The sequence below is a fragment of the Sceloporus occidentalis genome, unplaced genomic scaffold (assembly GCF_023333645.1).
Source record: "Sceloporus occidentalis isolate IW3139 unplaced genomic scaffold, rSceOcc1.0.p SCAF_154, whole genome shotgun sequence".
Lineage (NCBI taxonomy): Eukaryota > Metazoa > Chordata > Lepidosauria > Squamata > Phrynosomatidae > Sceloporus > Sceloporus occidentalis.
Window position 1 is genome coordinate 2,229,744 of NW_028317134.1, and position 19,906 is coordinate 2,249,649.

General features: G+C 40.3%; 1 protein-coding gene across 1 annotated transcript in view; it reads right to left on the reverse strand.

The window, feature by feature from the left end:
• The window catches only part of LOC149280574 (cubilin-like), a 96,875-nt gene that overhangs the window by 70,543 nt on the left and 6,426 nt on the right, over positions 1 to 19,906 (reverse strand). Inside the window, exons 6-22 of the mRNA XM_089500417.1 lie at positions 16,345 to 16,448; positions 15,496 to 15,622; positions 14,593 to 14,761; positions 13,955 to 14,086; positions 11,670 to 11,765; positions 11,338 to 11,462; positions 10,582 to 10,768; positions 9,730 to 9,848; positions 9,051 to 9,285; positions 8,615 to 8,796; positions 7,804 to 7,966; positions 7,189 to 7,379; positions 6,565 to 6,721; positions 5,851 to 6,029; positions 3,958 to 4,109; positions 3,319 to 3,558; positions 1,524 to 1,654 (exon numbers count right to left, since the gene is read on the reverse strand). Of these exons, the coding sequence (XP_089356543.1) occupies positions 1,524 to 1,654; positions 3,319 to 3,558; positions 3,958 to 4,109; positions 5,851 to 6,029; positions 6,565 to 6,721; positions 7,189 to 7,379; positions 7,804 to 7,966; positions 8,615 to 8,796; positions 9,051 to 9,285; positions 9,730 to 9,848; positions 10,582 to 10,768; positions 11,338 to 11,462; positions 11,670 to 11,765; positions 13,955 to 14,086; positions 14,593 to 14,761; positions 15,496 to 15,622; positions 16,345 to 16,448 (2,689 nt within the window). The remainder of the gene's footprint in view (positions 1 to 1,523; positions 1,655 to 3,318; positions 3,559 to 3,957; positions 4,110 to 5,850; positions 6,030 to 6,564; positions 6,722 to 7,188; positions 7,380 to 7,803; positions 7,967 to 8,614; positions 8,797 to 9,050; positions 9,286 to 9,729; positions 9,849 to 10,581; positions 10,769 to 11,337; positions 11,463 to 11,669; positions 11,766 to 13,954; positions 14,087 to 14,592; positions 14,762 to 15,495; positions 15,623 to 16,344; positions 16,449 to 19,906) is intronic.

Here is a 19,906-nt window from a genome sequence, read left to right on the forward strand (position 1 = left end):
GTATTTTCAAAAAACAAAATAAAAAAACTGGTAAGCATTAGTTAATTATTTAAATTAAGAATCCTAAAAGTAAAATAAATATAAACATATTTTACTGATATTTTTTCCACTTTATAGCCTTTTCCAAATTGTTACTTTAGTGCTAAACACTCACTTTTTTATTTAAAACTGGGCATGTTTGCAGGAAAGAAACAGAATCCAAATCCTTTCATAGCTACATAACCGCAGGCATTGAAAACTCTTTCTGGAGCCAATGGCAACATGTGGTATTATTACTCTGCAGCAATGAGAAGAAAGTTACTATAAAGGTAATTTAGAAATGGTGGACATTGCTGTACAAAGTAAAATAACTACATCAACACTTACCATTTCAGTTACACTTTAGTTAAGGTAAAAGCTACCCATTTATCAGATTATGTTTATCCCAAAGTTTGCCTAGCCAATTTATGGTGTCAATGCTGTTGTAGATGACAACATAATGACAATGACAACAGTTCACCTAGGGAAACCTATATATGTTTTTTAGGAGAAGTTAAGCTATTCATAGTTTGAGTCAAGCTGTGTGTCCTATAACATGATATAATTGTAATAATACAAAATAAAAAGCTTGGGCAAATTGTAGGTTTTGCAAAAAGTAAAAAAGTTGCAGTTAGAACATATCACTTTACACCGAACCATAATAACCATGGAAAATAATCAATTTCATTATTGTCATTACTTTCCTATAATCCAAGATGGTTGGATTTAAAAGGTTTACCTCTTTTGAGCCTCACTGGTTATGAAGCAGTGTACCAAAAAATAACAAGGTGTCAATCTCTACACACCATCCAAAGAGACCAACCTTTGCAATTTTTCCTTTGCTTTGCCCAAGACTACATGAATGTACCATACAGCACCCCATCAAGTGTATTTTCCATTGTAAACCTATTATCCACTTGTCTGCCATAAAAATGTACAATTTGGCTTGTGTTTTTAATAGACCAATTACTCAGTACTTTAAACCAAGAGAATCATATGCCAAAGACACATTATTTGTTAGCCTTGAAGGCTCATTACGGTGGAGATAGGAGCAGGACTATCAATCTACCTTTCCTTTCCAGAGCATGTCATGTTAAGGCACCCTCCTTCAACACATCACCAGATGGCCATGTTGGAGCACAGAGTTTGATAAATGTAAAAGTCAGTAGGCCAGTCAGGGAAGATTCTCTGATTTTCTGTGGCCCATATTGGTGCACCTAAGCATTAAAGTAAAAATCATGACTATCCGTCTTAAAATGAGAGAGTTGGGAGTTATGCATCGTACCCTTTTACAGCAGCTATTGCCATTTTTGGGGAATGGTTCTGGTGCACTTCCCCCCCAAAAGCTCTTATCTGATGATGAGTGCTAATTAGTGGACTACCATTTCATAGGTGGTGTACAGAATGTCCATTCTTGAGTAAATAACATGCTTAGTTTCTGAATATTTTTTTCAATGGATTTTAGGAGGCACATTAAAGTAGAAGAAAGCAAACATATTTTTTACCTGTAGATGCATTTATTGCTATATAATTAGCTGAAAATCCCTCAGTAGCTGTAGTACTATCCGTGACTAAGTGTACCATCATTGTGTTGTCACTACTGGTAATCGATGGAGGAATGGACCGTCCGCAATATCTGTAAGATAAGTAAAAGCTTCGAATATTTCAATCCGAATGCACATAGCATCCTATGTCGTAATCTGTATTCCATTAGGTAAGGCATTTTTATTTTACTTAGTTATAGAAATAGAAACACTGATAAATAATGAAAAAAGAATAAATGATGATATTGAAAAATTGTCTTGTTTGGATTATGTTGTTCTTATTATTTGTTAAGGGAGTTAATGCTTTCAGAGTGCATAGGGTTTAAGACATGAGATGTGCTAGCATCAACTCTAATCGACCTGCTCCTTTCAGAGATGTACACTTTGATAGGGTTCACCCAACATAGTAGCTACCAAATTGGCACATCCGGTGAGATAGCTCAGTTATTATATACCCAGATTCATAAGTGAGTTCCATTGATGGAGTAATAAGTGCCCGATTCAATAAATTCCAAGAGCGCATGCTAAAAAGCTCTCCACCGGTCAGCCATAACATTATGACCACATGCCTAATATTGTGTAGGTCCCCTTTTGCCTCCAAAAGGCATGGACTCCACTAGACCTCTGAAGGTGCACCAGGACGTTAGCAGCAGATCCTTTAAGTCCTGTAAGTTGTAAGGTGGGGCTCCCATGGATGCATCCTGAAGCCATGTGTTCTCCCGGTAAAGCGACGCACTCGGCCATACACTTGATGTCAAAGAAAAAATGATCCATCAGACCACACCACCCTCTTCCATTGCTCGGTGGTCCAGCTCTTATGCTCACATGTTCATTGTAGGAGCTTTTGGCAGTTGACAGGGGTCAGCATGGGCTCCCTGACCTGTCTGCAGCTATGCAGCCCCATACACAGCAAACTGCTGACACCTTTCTACCAGAACCAGCATTCAGTTGGATTTGACCACACGGACCAGCCTTCACCCCCCCCCCACTTGCATCAATGAGCCTTAGACCCCATGACCCTGTCGCTGGTTCACCGCTTTTTCTTCCTTGGATCACTTTTGGTACTGACCACTGCAGACCGGGAACACCCCACAAGAGCTGCTCTGACCCAGTCTTCTCGCCATCACAATTTGGCCCTTGTCAAAGTCGCTCAGATCCTTAAGCTTGCCCATTTTCCCTGCTTCTGACACATCAACTTTGAGGACATAATGTTCACTTGCTGCCCAATATATCCCACCCACTGACGGGTGCCATGATAACAAGATTATCAGTGTTGTTCACTTCACCTATCAGTGGTCATAATGTTATGGCTGATCGATGTAAATACTAGTTGTTACGTTACAGAGTTGTTGCCAGGATTATTAACATGCAAGCCTGTAAATTGTTTATGGTATACGTATTACACTGTTGTACAAACGTTATTTGAAAAGACATTACATAATTAAAGAGTTGTGAAGTGAATTGGCACATAGACATCTTTTATGTAATGTTTTGTGTACTGGTATACTTACGACATAGGTGTCCAAGAAAGGGTCATTTAAACATCAGAACAGCTATGGCCTACTTTCAGATTGTGTATATGATGTTGTATCCTTGTGCTCTGTATCTTAAAGGCACCAGCATGGTGCCTTTAAAATCTTGGTTATGAAGCAACATATAAAAATAACAACTTTCCTTATACATTTTATATGTTTAAAGTATTCCCATTTTATCTTTTGAATTTTCAGTTATATAGTATAGAAACATGATAGCATACCTTCCAATCTGGTCTCCTATACTTCCGGTAACATTGCTATAGACTACCAGGTAATCATATGAACATGTGTGAGAAAACTCAAGGTTAAATGATGTGAACGTCAATTGTATGATATTTCCAGGAGGGACTGTGATAAACCACATACAGTTAACTCCATGTGGGTAGACATTTGGGTAACTAGGGCTAGTAAATGCACCTTCCAGGCCAGTAAGTGTTCCCCCACAGCCTGCCAAGAAAAATGCACATTTAGAAGACATATAACAGAATATGAACATGAAATAGAATACTGATTTCCTATGTTAGATTGCGTGCATGGTTTAGAAATCCTACATATAATGTAAGCTTCCAACACAGAACTAACCATAGTGATACAAAAACGTATCACTACGTGTGTATAAAATCTCAAAACTCTGTATGTTTCCTTAATGTCTAATTGCTGTCATATATTATTTCACCGAACGTATAATCTTACACGGTGCCAATGAAACTTATGTCTGCAAACAGCCAGTCATTCATAGGACCTTTTAAACTAGTGCTCCATCTCAACAGTTGTGGTTTTTATAAAAAAAAAAAAAATATGCAAGAAAAATAGTTTGAAAACAACCAATAAAGCAGCCAAACTCACCCTCAATCAGGGAGCTATATGTAGCTGAGAAGCCCCGGTTAGTTTCTGAGGCATCGGTGGTGAATTTAATATACAGGGATCTCTGTGTGGAGTGAGCTGGTGGGGGTACATCAGGGCCACAGTATTTACCAATAAGTGTCGATTCTGCAGAAGGTCCATCTCTTATCTAAAAGTAAAACCATCCCACACACCTTGTAATAATACAAATTGTTGAAATTGGAACACAAGACAATGATCTATCAAGAGGTCATAATCTAAAACTAATGGGATACAGTCCTAAATATATTATAAGGAGGTTTTGCGTTAACGTTTGGCTTGTAGGCCAAATGCAGCCGTCTGACATGAAATCTACAAAGGTAACAGCAACCTCCAACCTTTGGCGGATTCCGAAATATATGGAGGCATACTCTGGGAGTAGGGATAAAGAGGTAAGTCCCAACACCTGGACTTTCCTCTTTATCTCTCTAATTTCCAGGTGGAAGCAGGGTTGAGCGATGTCACATTGCGTGACCCCGCAGGAGTAGTACAGCAGATTGCAGGCACAGAAGACAGGCTGATCCTTCGCATGGTAAGTTGTGCGTGTGTCTATTTAGGTATGTGTGTCTGGGTATGTTAGTGTGTGTCTATGTATGTCTGTGTGTCTGGGTATGCTAGTGCATATCTGTGTGTCTGGGTTTGTTAGTGTGTGTATTTTAGTGTGTGAACACGTGTCTTTGGATATGTTAGTGTGAGTGCTTGGGTATGTTATTGTGTGTGTGTATTGTGGGTAAAGCTTGTGTGTTTGGCTATGCTAGTGAAGGTCTGTGGGTATGATTGTGAGTGAACATGTGTCTTTGGGTATGTTAGTATGTGTGTATGTCTGGTTTTGTTAGGTGAGTACCTCGGTATGTTTGTGTGGATCTGTGTGTGTGTGTGTGTTAGTGTATGTGGATATGTACACATTACTGTAAGTTTAATGGGGATCTGTGATACACTCATACTATATATAATTGTGATTTTTACTACTGTGCAATACACACATACACTGCACATTACTGTGAATTTACCTAAAAACTGTTTGACAGCTAAAAGGCCATATTTTCTCTCAATAAAAAATGACTGCAGCCAATGGACACATACATTTCTGATGAAGTGGGCCACTACAGAGAAAACTTGGACACCACATGCATATCTGTATCCTGAACCTATGGACAATCTGTTTTTTTTAAATTATCCTACATAAAATAGTTTTGATACTATTGTATGTCTGGGAGAAATTGTACCACTGTTGCTCTTGGGAACCGACAGGAAGTAAATGAGTAACAAACAAAACAAACACAAAGCACTTAAACAGCAAAAATTCAACGGCACCTTCCCAGCATTAAAGCCGGCCAGAGCCAGGTCTATAAACCCAGCCATTATTCTATTATTTTGGAACTGTAGCTTGCAGCTTACTCCAGAAATTGTGTTCCCTCTGGCTCTTTGTCCTGCTTCCAGTTAAATACAAATCCTAAATGCTGTTTTGGGACCTTTTTGTTTCATTGGGCATGTGCTGCTCGATTATCTTCTTGGACTTTCCTCTATTCCTTACTTTTCTTATTTGATCCTGAACTGGCTTCTTTGTTTCTCCTTGTGCTTTCATACTTCAGTCTGGTCCTACCTTTGCCAATCTGTATGTATATATATATGTGCAGATCTCTTGATTTCTGATTCATGTTGCCTTGTACACTACTTGTATCTGCCGCCTGGCCATGACCATGGCTCGTTCTGTGTACTGAGACAGATGCCTGTCTCACTTCGTCTGCTCCATTTGATTAATCATACAGCATCATAAACTATGCTAGACCTGCCGTATTCAGCCTTACAGAATATTTTGACATTCCTGATCTAATCCAACAGTCTGCACAAACCTAGAAGATTCCACTTACCTCAACATAATTAGAGATACAATCTGTAGCATTTGAAATGTCAAATGAGTTGAAGTTGAGCAGAACCACTTCTCCTTCTGGTTGAGTAATAATCCATTCACAAGTCCTTTCACGGAAGTAGGCATTGGGATAATGGGGTGTCAGAATGGTTCCTTCTCCAGAGAGCATACCCCCACAAGCTAAAAGAAATGTAATGTTAATGATGATTCCAAACTGGGACATATAGTATTTTTGGGGATTGGGAAGAAGACGGCCAAGTGAGATCCTGCTTTATAACATGCAAACAACTTGACTCTACAACAGTCCTGATAACTGTTTTCAAGTGCTAAGTGCTCTGTTCATAACCATTCTAGTAGCCACCAAGGCAGCCACAGCCCTATTTTAGTAGCTGTTGTGAACATACCCTCCCTTACTTCTTACATACATGTATAAAACAAATACAAATGTACATTTTATCGCACACCATTACAACATAGTCTGCGATGCTTCTATTTGATTTTAAGAATAATGTAAGTGGTGCCATGTGTCCGGTGACTGGGCTGGTGGCCACAATTGAGAAATGTTGATCTAGATTTGCAACAGTGATCTAAGATTTTTTTAAAGCTGCCTTTCAACAAATATAACAATACTCAGGAAGATTTAATCCAGACTTAAAAATAAGTAGATTTAGGTTTTTGCATGCTAGCTCAGATATTATGAATTATATATTCTTACCAGTTTGGTAAAATGCTCTAAAACTTGAACTTGTTGCTGAGGCATCAGACTTAAACTTCACCCAAAGTGTGTTTGAGCTCGATGTGATAGAAGGGAGAATCGTGCTATTACAGTATTTGCCCACCAATGGGGCAGTTTCTGTATTCCCATCTCGAATCTGATTAACATACATACAAGAGGAATATTAGCAGTAGATATGGAAAATCACTCTAATGGCAAATGCAGTATAATAAACCTTTAGAGTTTCACACACACACACATATTGCATACTCATTTTATTGTAATAACCTTTTCCACAGTCCCTTTAGTGGAATTTCACAGTATAATATGATACAAAGTGTTTACTGGATTCCCAACTACTCTTTTGCGAGTGCTATATAGTTTTTAAATGTTATATATTAATTGTTAAATTTTAAACAAAGTCTATTTTCAATATATTGGGTTTCATTGCCTCATTTTCTATTGTAGGCTGCCAAATATTTGTTTCCTTTAGTATTTTTTTTTATATGCTAATAGAAAGCTACCCATTTTTCATGCACAGCAAGTGTTTGAATAAAAAAACCTGTTGCAGGGAAAAGTCTTGTAGGAACCCAACTGAACACAACAGAAATGAGTTGCACTTACCTCAATATATGTCAAAGTACATCCACTGTCACTTTCCAAGTCCAGATGGGTAAATCTTAGATTTATTTGGTCACTGGGTGATTGCGTGATGGCATAAACGCAGAGTTTGTTTCCAACATAAGAATTTGGCCAACCGGGAGATAGAATAAAGCCTTCAGAATCAACAAAGTTTCCTCCACAGCCAGGCTCAGCTGCAATTAATAAAAGCAATAAGACAGAAGGTAAGCAATAAAGACTGAAAGTAGAAGGTCAGAAACAACCTGTACATATAGAAAGTAGTTCCTTTGGTATAGTACACAATTGATGACTACAGCTATTGTCTCACTGAGGCCCAATACATTAAATAAAATGTATCAGGCAAAATCTAGGATATGAGCCGCAAGACCTAAGGATTGACTAGGAGACAGGAATTTATATCGAGAGCCTTGGAGAATACACTGAGATTATAAATACATTTGTCGTGCCCATACTCCACTAACATTCCTTGAAGACAGCATTGACTGTGACAGCACTTTAGGGTCTAGCAGTTGGCACCTAAAGCATTTCCATTATAAAACAGAGTACTTATGCTAAATTATTTAAGGATTATAGAAGAAAAATATCCTTAATGCTTACATGGCAATGTTATATAAGTGATTTGAAAGCCTCTATCTGACATTGAGCTGTCTGAATGGAAGTGAACCCATGCATAAGGTCCTGACGTCTGGAGAGGGGCAGGTGACTGGCGCGTGCAATATTTTCCAAGGACATTATCTTGGGGAAGAAGACCATCCCGGATCTGCATCAAAAAAGAGAATAATTTTGCCTTATAAGTAGCAACACTTTGCTCACGACCTCATGACACACGCAGGGTTTCGGGAAAATGCCACCTTCCACTTGCTTTCATAGATGTCTTTGTTCCCACATGTATCATTGTAGAAGGGGCAAAATTATGAGGTTTCCGCAGTAACACCCCAGTGAGAACATATTTTCTAATCTGTACGTCTTTACTGTCCACCACACCTTATACCATAGATTGATTTTGGTTCCTTCCACAAAGCAGACCTTGTAACTCGCTAATAAGCAAACCACAGTCCCATAATAAATAGATTTGTATTATTTGTATTTATGTGCAAATTCTGCAAATGAATAATTTGAAGGCAACAAGTCTAATAACACAATTCAAATAGACAGTCTGAGATTGCCTCTTAACTTCATTTAGACAACTTCCTATATAGCTTCGAAGTGTTCAGAACACATTTAAATAATTTAAACAAAAAACAAGTACTATAACAATCCGAAGCTTTGTTATATTTTAGCAAGAAAAATAAAGCAACTTAATACACCCCAAAATGTGAGAAAAAATGTACAAAAACATACCAAGAAAACCAACATTCCAAACAAAGAATGTACGATATTTAACCAACCTCAAATTCTTCCTGCTTACCTCTAGATAATCCTGTTCACAGTCTTCATGTTGTTCAATGTTTAGTGTACCAAAAGAAAATGTGATATAGAGGCCTGGATCGGTTGAGATTGTCCAATAACAATCACGGTTTGGTGGATAATTGTTAGGATATCCAGGTGAGGAAATTGACCCATGAGTTCCAACGAGCTGGCCTCCACATTCTAAATACACAATGGAAAGCTCGTAATAAGTTATTGTTTGAAGATGATGCTAATGCATATATTGAAAGTAGGGTAAAACTCATAATAATAAGAGAAATTCAGTAGCACTTAAGAAACTTCGCTCAGGATTAGTTTAGTTATTGAAAATTTATTTTTCAAGTGGAAAGAAAATAGATGGTCATTTTAGGAATGTATACAATATAAAATATTTGAAACACAACTGTATATTGTGTACACAGAGGAGATGGTTGTACCTGCTTGGATGGACTCCCAAGAAACCCGAAAGCCTCCAGCATTTGTGACGTGGTCGGAGCGGAACAAGAAAAATAAGGAATTATGAGTGCTGACGATCTGTTCTGGAATCTCTGTTCCACAGTATTTCCCTAATTGTGACGCTGAAATAGATTCTCCATCATGAATTTGAAGATAATCTGAGTTACAATTGGCACTTGCTTCCAAATGGAAAAAAGGAAATGTGATACGCAGAATCTAAAAACAGAATATAGAACATAATAAAACAATGAGAATCATAGATAAAAGTTTCAGTTATACTAAACATATCATATTGTTATGTTTTGTAGAAGACCATCTTCCTTGTGTTAACAGCAAAGTCAAAGGCACCCAACACCATTATCAGTAAACAGAGTTAATAGGTGAAAAAACACTCTACTTTTTCCACTCCATTATATTGGAAACAGTGCTTTTCTACCACTTAATATTCCAAGAGATATTATTAAAAGTAATCCAACAAATGTATTCACTTGGAAATATATAAATAACCAAATCGCATTGGTACAAATACACTGCAGAGACCTATGATAAATCATACTCTGTGTCCCTAGAATTGGCTAGTAATGTGTTACAGTATGAATCCAACAAGACTTCTTAACAATGAAAACTTATGTTATGTAAATAATAGTTATGCTTCCATACCTTGTCTGGTACCGTTCTGATTACCCAGGAACAGCTCACCATATGTTCATATTGCTCAGCACCAGGATTGTTTGGGTAACTGAATGTGCCTGATAAGCCAGTTAAATCACCGCCACAATCTAAACACAACAACACAATTACCCAATAATTTATTTTGTTACTATTATTATTAAGCCTCTTAAACCAGATTCTTAGTGGCCATTGGCCATTGTAGTAATTTAAGTAAAATAATAAAAATAATAATAGACCCTATCAGTAGCCCCTGTGAGATTGGATTCTAATGCCCCACCGCTGATCATTCAATAAAAGCAACACAAAACCATTTATAACCAAGTGCCATAGATAGCCATGCAGGTTATTATCAAAGTAACTATTGTAGACATCAGTCAGTAAAGATAACATAGATGTCAGCGTGAGCACGTCTACAAACAGTCCTGCTCAGAAGTCAAAAGGTGTAGAGTTTCCAAAGCATAGACGAGCAGATAAGGACACAAAGGACATCGCTTTTTGATTGCTTATACACATGTTCTTTCTCATTTCTATATATACCTGCTACATTTGGGCACTTCTTGCCCACCATACACTTACTGAATACCTAGCTGTCCACAAACATTACACTTGAGGATCTAAATAAATGTATGGTTTGTGACTCAAAATTGAAATTTGTCAAAAACATTATGACAAATTTCATGTCTTATTGTAATTACTTAAAATAATAAACACTCGTTGCCTAATTTAAAAATGAAAGGATCGATGTATTTGACTACATTAAAGCAACACTTAAATATACATAGATGACTACATTCAGCAATAGCATCTGTCTTCAGGGTCCAAATGCAAAGATCATCGTACCTTGTTTGGGGGTTTCACAGTGGAAGCCTGTCCAAGCACTGGTGCAGTTACAGATGTAACTATTAACCCCATCGATACAACTGCCGCCATTCTGACAGGGGTTACTGGAGCATTCATTGATGTTTTCTGTACAATTAATGCCGTTCCAACCGGAATCACACTTACATGTATAACCCGACCCAGTAGGCTGAAGACGACAAATATCAAGGAGAAACATATAGCAACAAATCATTTCCTAATTGAGTTACTTGTTCCTTTTCTTAATAATAATTAAGAGGGGTTGAAAAAATTCTGATCAAAAGATGCACAAAGCAGAGGCAAGAAGAAGACAGAAGGGTGCCTTGCACAGGATAAATGGATTCCCAGAAACAAGGTAGGTGCACAAGGCGCGTAACCAGGAATACCAGCACCAGACACAAGTCAAAGCTTGCCAGGCGTGTGGCACAGGCACACAAACAATGGAGAAGCATTGAAGACAGATGAACAACCCAGGGCAGAGTGACACCACCACAAAATGCACAAGGTACCGACACAGACTACACAAGACAAAACATTGCCACACTAAACAAGGCAGAGACACAGGAAAAGTAAGACAAAGGCACAGAACACTTTTATCCCCGTTACATATGGTTGATCTTGATACACCGTTCATTATGTTGTGTGCCCTCCATTAATAACATTTGCAGAAGGCTTGATTGTCATCCGTGCCACTCTAACAATTAAAATAAATTTTAGATTTATTCTAAACATATTTACCTGGCAATCTCCATTCACGCAAGGGTTCTGTTTCTCGCAGATATCACTGACTGCCAGGCAGCCACTGGGTCCATATCCATTTCCATCATACCCAGGCGGACAGACACAAATCGGCAAAGTGCTATCTGTTACGGGAAAAAAGGTAGTTATGTGCACCAGATGTGGTTGAAAATAACTGCAGCCCATATAGTAATCATAATGTATATGCATATAATGTATATTTTGTTTAGAATTTATAGTGCAATTAAAGGCACACTATAGTCCTATTTTCATTTAAAATACGTATTAGAGTCCAATTTACTACTCATAGCAATCGGCTGCTAGAACATTACCTTCCATGGGAGCGCAGGATGCTAGCGGATGGCAACCTCCATTATTTACTGAGCAGGTATCCATTTGAGTACAAGTCTTTCCATCGCCTTCATAACCTGGTCATATGACAAATGTATTTCAATGTGTGTGTATATAATTGTATACAGAAAACAAGCATGTCTGAAAAGCAGTTCCGTAACTCCAGAGCACTATAGCATGCTCATTTGTAATCACTTATGCTTTCTATATGCTCAGTATGACATACTGTATACTAGGCTGGCACTCCTGAGTAAGCTCTAGATTTATTTTTAAGATTCTTTAGGTGCCTACATACAAGTTTAGCACATCGAACTTATGTTATGCCCTGATCACTATGCAGCACAACCTTTCCATCGACTTGAAAATCTGGAAAATGGTTGGGCATATTTCCAGTCTTCAGGTGGCGGCGGCGGCGGCTCCTACAGCTTATTTGTTGGCTTGTAAATTCATCATAAATTGGTCCAATTTGTCTATTTTTATTGAACTGTTTTGCCTGGTTATTTTTTATAAGCTGATGTTTTCTTTCCTACATAGTAATTTATGTTGAAACGAACACACATCCAACACCTTGGTGTCGATCCAGAAGAAGGCAAAAAAAAACAAAAAACACACCCCACATTGAAGCGATTTCCAATTGTGCCTCAAAAAGGAGAAAAAATCCGTCTTGACTCCAAAATCTGATATTTTGTTTATAGGATCAACATGCTATAACTAACCCTGTCCATTTATATCCCTGGATATTCGTCTTTCCTAAAATAAAAAAGCATCCAACCTATATTTAAAGGCATTTTTTGGCACAAACACTGGGAGAAGCGAATTCCATACTATACGTTGTTGGGGTAAATACAAAGTATGTATATCTGTAATTAATATGTGCTTGATTAAGTTTATGTGTATATATGTATGTATGATAGCTGCAAGCCACTTAGGGGGGAAGTAACAGGAAAGACAGCTGTAAGAAGATATCACACCTGCATACTATGTAGAGAAGGAAGGAAATGCATCACCTGGAGATAGGCATGGGAAACATAGCAAGTCAATAACATCACACGGTGGGGTCTTGGGAACAGAGGACAGGGACCTCATTTACACATCAATAGAGAAATCCCTTAAAAAGACATTGTAGAAACACATAGAAGGAGACTGGATTGGTGAGTCTCACCTTTGGCACATCACCCACACAGCATACACACTTAGCAGCAGATATTAGATAGATGGGATGTTTGTGAGTGGTATGAATGATTGTCATCTGTATATCACTGTAACTCTGGTTTTGTCTTTGCTGTAACATTAATCTGGGTAGATTCTAATTAAAGCTCTCTCTCTGGTAAGAATCTTGGGTTGGCTGTTTTATTGTAATATCAGGTAGAAAACCTTAGTAGAACTAGACATATATATTATCTGGAAAAGGGGATACGGTTATATGTAGTTCTTGGAGGAGGTAACAAGGGTATTACATTTATCATTAATACACAACGCAGAACGGATTATTCTCCACGCATATCAATTGGTGGTATTGGTTTGAGAGAGGAGAAGTATATACAACATACGTCTTCCATACTTCTTAATTTAAAGAGTCCTTTTCTCTCGTATCGTGTTTGATAGGCGGAAAGTTTGACCTATCCTAAATCAGGTGATCATTTCTGCCTTCATATGTGAATCTGCAAACTGGATTCGTTTTTGAATTTAGATGGGAGTCGGGACAACTATTGGTGTGATCATATCCAAAAGCAAATGACCATACATGTTGGTCAACCCTATTTATGAGCATATAACTCAAGTGTCCTTGTTTAGGAGGAACAATCCCTCTTTTGGAGCAAAAATGTCGGTCCCGTCAGTCCCTCTTTCCTGCCCTGATGTCCCTCTTTTTTAGGAGCTGAAAGTGTTTGCTGGATATGAAGCCTAAAGGTCACAATGTGAAAGTTGCCATAATGTGTATAGGTAGCAGCGGTTACATCCAACATTAGGATGTATGGTACAGATGGAGGGCATGTGAGACGAGGGAAGAGAGAAAGGGGAGCCAAAGAATCCAAAAAAAGAAATAGGAAGAGTGGAAAAAGAGGGAGGAAAAAAAATCACAAGTGAAAATGCAGAAAAACTCTCATGGTTTCCATGGAAGAGACCTTAGGATTACATTAACTACCTACACTACATGGAAAAGCAGGTTTGAATTCATAGATCCATAGGTACTTATTTACTTCTCATAAGGAAGATACAAATATAAATATATGTTTTAATGTTTTGTCTAGTATTCAGAGTGCATTACCTGGTGGGCATGGTCCGCAGTGATAGGATCCCATGGTATTCATGCATTTTACATATGGAGCTGTTGAACATCCACCATTGTTTGTCTGACATTCATCGATATCCTGACAACTATAACCATTCCCTTGCCAGCCTTTGAAGAGACATAATTACAATGTTCATTCTTGCAACATTCTTCACTTTCCAATTTACTTTAAACATTGAACGTTATAGAATTGCTAGAGTATTCACAGCTTCTCTGCCTTTTGGCTAAGATCAAGTGAGTACTTGTGATAGAGAGAAAGCTAGACCTCTGGATTTAAGGCAAAGGAGGTTTTAAGAAGCTCAAGAAATGCTTTGGAGACCCCTGGTTTATACTATTTTGGTAGCCATTAAGTTAGATTTCTGCTGTGGAGGGTTTAGAGCTATTTTTTACAATTTGTTAAGAACCATTTGTTCATTCTGTTCTGTTCTATACGATCTGAAATGTTACTCGGTCCTTGGCCTCATACCATGCTTAGGATAGTCTTCAAGCTCATCCCATACATGTTTAAATGTTCTACAGTTATATATACCAGACCGATATGTATTTACTCTTTTGGTACAAATTCAACCGTATTGCATTGTATTCTTTATGCAAAATATGCACAATAAACATACCTGTTGGACAAGGGCCACATGTGAATGATCCCATGGTGTTCATACACTGGACTTTAGGATTCTGAGAGCAGGGTGGATTGGGAAGGGAACATTCATCGATGTCCGCGGTACAGGCTGCACTACCTGGTGGCGACATCCAGCCGTCTTCACAGAAACATTTGTACTTAGGCTGAAAAACCAAAGTCATTTACCAAATTGCAATGCACTGCAGACGTATCCGACACAAGGAAAAACGGGGAACCATCAGAGATCACACAAGGTACACTGTGGGATGAATGCATGCGCACAACAATCCTCTCTCCTTTGACAGACCTGATTTTTATAAAAAAATTAAGCAATACAACTACATTTTTTGGATGTTACAATTTATAGGTAGAATATAAAGCAGAGTATATGGAATCATGCAATCCATAGATACATAAGGCTTAAAATATTTCGAATGGATAATAGAATTACCACTAATAAAGTGTAAAAACCGTCTTACTGTTATTTTGCTGAAGTGGGAATAAACTTACAATGTAATGGATACCCACAGGTAATGGATGCTGTACATTTGTGTGCCTTATTTAAGTAAATGTGATGACAGAATAAACAATACTGGCGATCACAGCGATCTATTCTGTTTGCCACAATGTGACATGAGATGTTGTGTCAGTTTGGCGTGAGCACCCGATCGTAGAAGCGCTGGGGGTAATTAATTCAGATTCATAGAGTGAGCCCGCATACGTTGGTTTGTTTAAAGTAAATATGCCGGCTGCGAGTAGTAAAACCAGCAATGTGAGAACTCTTTTTCACACAAGATAAAATAATTAGTCACAATCACATAACATCTATCATGTTGTGAAACGTTGTGAGATTCATCAAAGGGGAGAAACATATCAAGCTCGATATCATTAAACTTACCTGGTTATGCTGAACTCTGTCTAAGTCTATGCAGAAGCCATGCCCACAAAGGTCAGTTGAGTCGACTCTACAGTCATCGTACCTTGAGGTACACTGAGGGCCGAACCATTCTGGAGTACAGGAACAGCTAAAGAAAAAAACAACACAGAATGCAATGTCTTCATTTGATTGCTTACAATGGAAGACCCACAAGCTACAACTAGCTTACAGGGTTTTTGCACATTGGCTTTGGGTCTTTTCTTAAGAGAGTGCAACCAAAACCAGGGAGACAGCTTTAAATTTGGGTACTTTCCAATCTTAGTGAATCCAAAACTCTCCAGCCAGCTCCCTTAAAGAAACAAATAATAAACATTTCTGTAACATGATAAACCATAAAAGTATAAAGGAAAGGGGCAAGAAGGAGGTTTTGCTTGGGTGTACTCATTGACCATAACTTTCCCAGGTACAGGTGGATCCCCAATACGATCCTGCTGTAGACCCCATGTCTAGGTCATAGTTGGCAATGGGGGAAGTTTCCCTCTGGGCTGCTATCATTTAAAATCTCTGGGCCACTACCTTAAGTTTTTTTCTTGCACATGCACAGAACTAGACAGTACACACTGAGCGTGTTGTCTACCTCATCTGTTTTATTACTAGGCCACTTGGCTGGACTTCTATAATTGTGTAAGTCTGCATTGTAAGCGCTTTCCAAGGAACACATGAAAACAAGTAACTTATCTCTATATTCATCTTGGTAACAGTAAAATCAAACGATCAGCAGCCATCTGAATTGACTTTTATCAGGTCATCTTTGGCCGGTGGACACATGCAGGTAGTCGTAGACTAAACATATTCCATCGCAGAACTTACCTGTAGCTCCCAGGTGTGTTGGTGCATAGGCCACCATTATGACAACCCAATGCAGTCCCTTCGTAAATCTGACATTCATTGATATCATCAGCACAGATGGGTCCCTCAAAAGTAATGAAAAGCAAAAAATAGTTATACAGATATTCGTTATATACATCAAACATGGGAATGCTTTGTCAATGTTTATTTATACATACAGTGGTTTATTTAGTTATTATTATTATATGGGGTTAGAAGAAGATGTTTCTTTAAAATGTTTTAAAACATTTTGGTTAATGAATGCAAAGATAGCCTAATCACAGCTAGAAATATTGGGGTGGAGATAACTATAACAATTGATTAGACAAATTAGAATAAATTGAAAGGAGAGCTATGAGTGAGAATAATTTTTTGATCTTATCCCTGTCAGTAAACAAAAAACATGGAGCATCGTGGACAGTATTGCAGAACCGTCATGCATCAGGGGTTAAATGGAGCGTTTGAAGAAGACATCTTATAGACAAATACTTCAGGATTCTATCATCAGAATTTTAGTTCTAATCAGGTTTTAACGTTGACCACATTGATCACTTCAAACTCATCACCAAAGACTCAAGCTAAGGTGAAATTAAAAAGGAACCTGTTCACTATTACCGTATTTGCTCGATTATAAGACGACCCCCCAAAATCTGAATATTAATTTAGGAAAAAAAGAAAAAGCCTGAATATTAGACGACCCTATAGGAAAAAAGTTTTACCAGTAAATGTTAATTCATGTAAACTATTACATTTTTTAATAAAAGCTATGATTGAGAAAAATATTTTTTTGTTTTTATTTCCTTGTATCCAACCTGCCCCCCAGTTACGCACATCTGCCCCCAGGCTTGCCACTCCAATATGGCCCATGATATGCCTTTTAACCCTCTATATGCCACTGTGCCCTATTATATGCCTTTTAACCCCCTATGTGCCACTCTGCCTCCAGAAATGCCTTATACCCCTATATGCCACTCTGGCATTTAGGGGGTTAAAAGGCATATTATGGGGCAGAGTGGCATATAGGGAGGTATAAGGCATTTCAGGAGGCAGAGTGGTGTTCAGGGGGTTAAAAGGCATTTCATAGAGCACTCTGCCTCCAGAAATGCCCTGTGCCCCCACACACACACTTACAGGTGCTTCCAATTTCCTGCTCTATACCGGGGCAGCAGTCTTCCTTCTGTCTCCCCCTGCAGCCGGAAGGAGGTGTGGCTAGCAGCGGGGGTTGTCTGCGTTGTTGTCCTGTGACAGGGCCAGGCCAGCTGGCTCATGTGTCATATGAAGTTTAGCCGGGTCACGGAGCACTTTTGTGTCCGGTTCTGTATACCGTGACCCGGTAATATTTTATGTTGTGTTTATTGTGTAACCGGCCCAGAGACTGATGTGGATTCAGCCCCAGCCTTCAAAGAGACGATCCTATAATCTGGCTGGGGCTCTTAATCAGCCAGCACAGCCCTGTCTGCCCAGACGGCCCCCGCACTACAGGGGGGATAACACAGGTGGGGGAACCCATTGTATTCTGTAATCCCCTCACCTGATACATCCCCTGTATACTGATGGGATTTGTGATGGGATGTGGCTGATGGGATTGGGGGTTGGATTCGGTACACATTGCATTGAGATTGTATATAAATTCTGTGTGTTTGTAATAAAGAGTTCTTCTTGGTTTGCTACGAATGGTGGTCTGGATGATCCGTGGATAGCTGAGTGCGATCCGTATGAGGGACTGACTGGTGATTCCTCAGCCCTCAAACAGGGGTACCCAGCTTGGGTACGGTGACCCTGTAACATTGGTTGGCAGCGGTGGGAAGAATCCCACGACTTGGGTGAAATCCAAACCACCAACTGGGATTGCAGACGAGAGACACCAAGAGAGCTCCTGGAGGTTTGTAGCAAAGGAAAGGCTACTCTGATTGCGGACTGCAGAGAGATGGACCGGCACCAGGATGCCCCAGAGGAGAGCCTCGGACTGAGTGCTCTACAAAAGAACATTCTATGGCACCTATCCCTGTACCCAGGAGGGGCTACATCGGAGCAAGTGACGGCGGTGATTAAAATGTGTCACCAGGAACTGAGCCAGAGTGGGTCTGTATCTCCCAGACTAGGGGAACAGACCCCCAAAATATCATACCAGGATATCCAACCCTTCCGAGAACCAGAGGGTGAGACAGACCGGGTTACAGCCGAGGTGTGTGAGCTGGAACACCAGCAATGGCAGTTAGAGTCTGCGCCTGCAGACTGGAGGGATGATTTCTCCCATCCACACTTTGAAACGTACTGGGCACAGTACTGGACAATGTGGGATATACGAGTTCCACTCCTGGGGGAGAACCCGTTGCCGGAGTGGGAAGACGAATTGAGGGGTCTCATATATGCAGAGCTCGACCTCCAGAGCCGCTACCAGGGATTCTCCCAGCAGTTAGCAGGTGAAGACCACAGCGACCCTCTGATGCTGTATTGCCCCGTCGACCCAGGACTGATATATGATGCCTTCCAATTTGACTCGTCCTTCGGAAGCCCCTGCCAGTACCGCAGGGATACAATCTGGGACAACCGTGCAGAAGTCCTGGTTTATGCTATTCCCCCCGAGCTGGAGGCTGTTATGGATTGCCTGGTCCAAGAGGAATGGCAGCTTGAGAGGGACTATAAAGAATTGCTGCGGAGAGTGGAGCTTCAGGAGTTACAAGGAGACTGGGAGCATGGTACTACAACTTGCGGGAGTGGGATCGAGGTCCTCTTCACCTACTCCTCAGCCCCTGCCCTGGTGAGAAGAACCGAGGCCCTTGCCAGCAAGAAGAAGCGGAGGAGGAAGCCAAAAGCTCCGACCCAAGTCCTCACCAACAACCCTGGCTGCTCTACCCCGGCAGAAGAGATGACTGTCCCCACCGCCCGAGTAAGTGGCACAACCCCCCTCACCAAACCCCTAGCTATGCCCGTAGAAGCCAGTGCCCCAGACTGTCCCCCTGATTTCCCGAGTGTCCTGGGAGAAGCCCGGGTCACTGCCCCAGAGGTTCCCACTGAAGTCCCCGGTGACCCGGTAGAGGCACCATTCCCTAACCTAGCGAGGACGCCAGAGGGGCTGCCGAGTTCCCTGGGTCCTCTCAGTAGCCTGGCGCAGGCCCTGGTTCCTATCCCTGTGTTCTCCGAAGTGATCCCTGGTTCCCCAAGTGTCCTGGTAGAAGCCCAGGTCACTGTCCCAGAGTGTTCCTCTGACTCTCCCCGTGCCCAGGCAGAGGCACCTGTCCCAGAGAGGAAGATCGAGGGTCTGCTTAACCCTCCCGGTGGTCCAGTATTGGCACCTGTCCCTGCCCCGGAGTATTCCCCTGGGTCCCCTGAGTACCCCGCAGAGCTGCTTAGCTCGCCCAATAACCCTGTAAGGGCACCTGTTCCTGTCCCAGAGTGTCCCCTAGGTGGGACACTCTGGGACAGGAACAGGTGCCCTTACAGGGTTATTGGGCGAGCTAAGCAGCTCTGCGGGGTACTCAGGGGACCCAGGGGAATACTCCGGGGCAGGGACAGGCTGCCAATCCTGCGACCACCCGGGCCG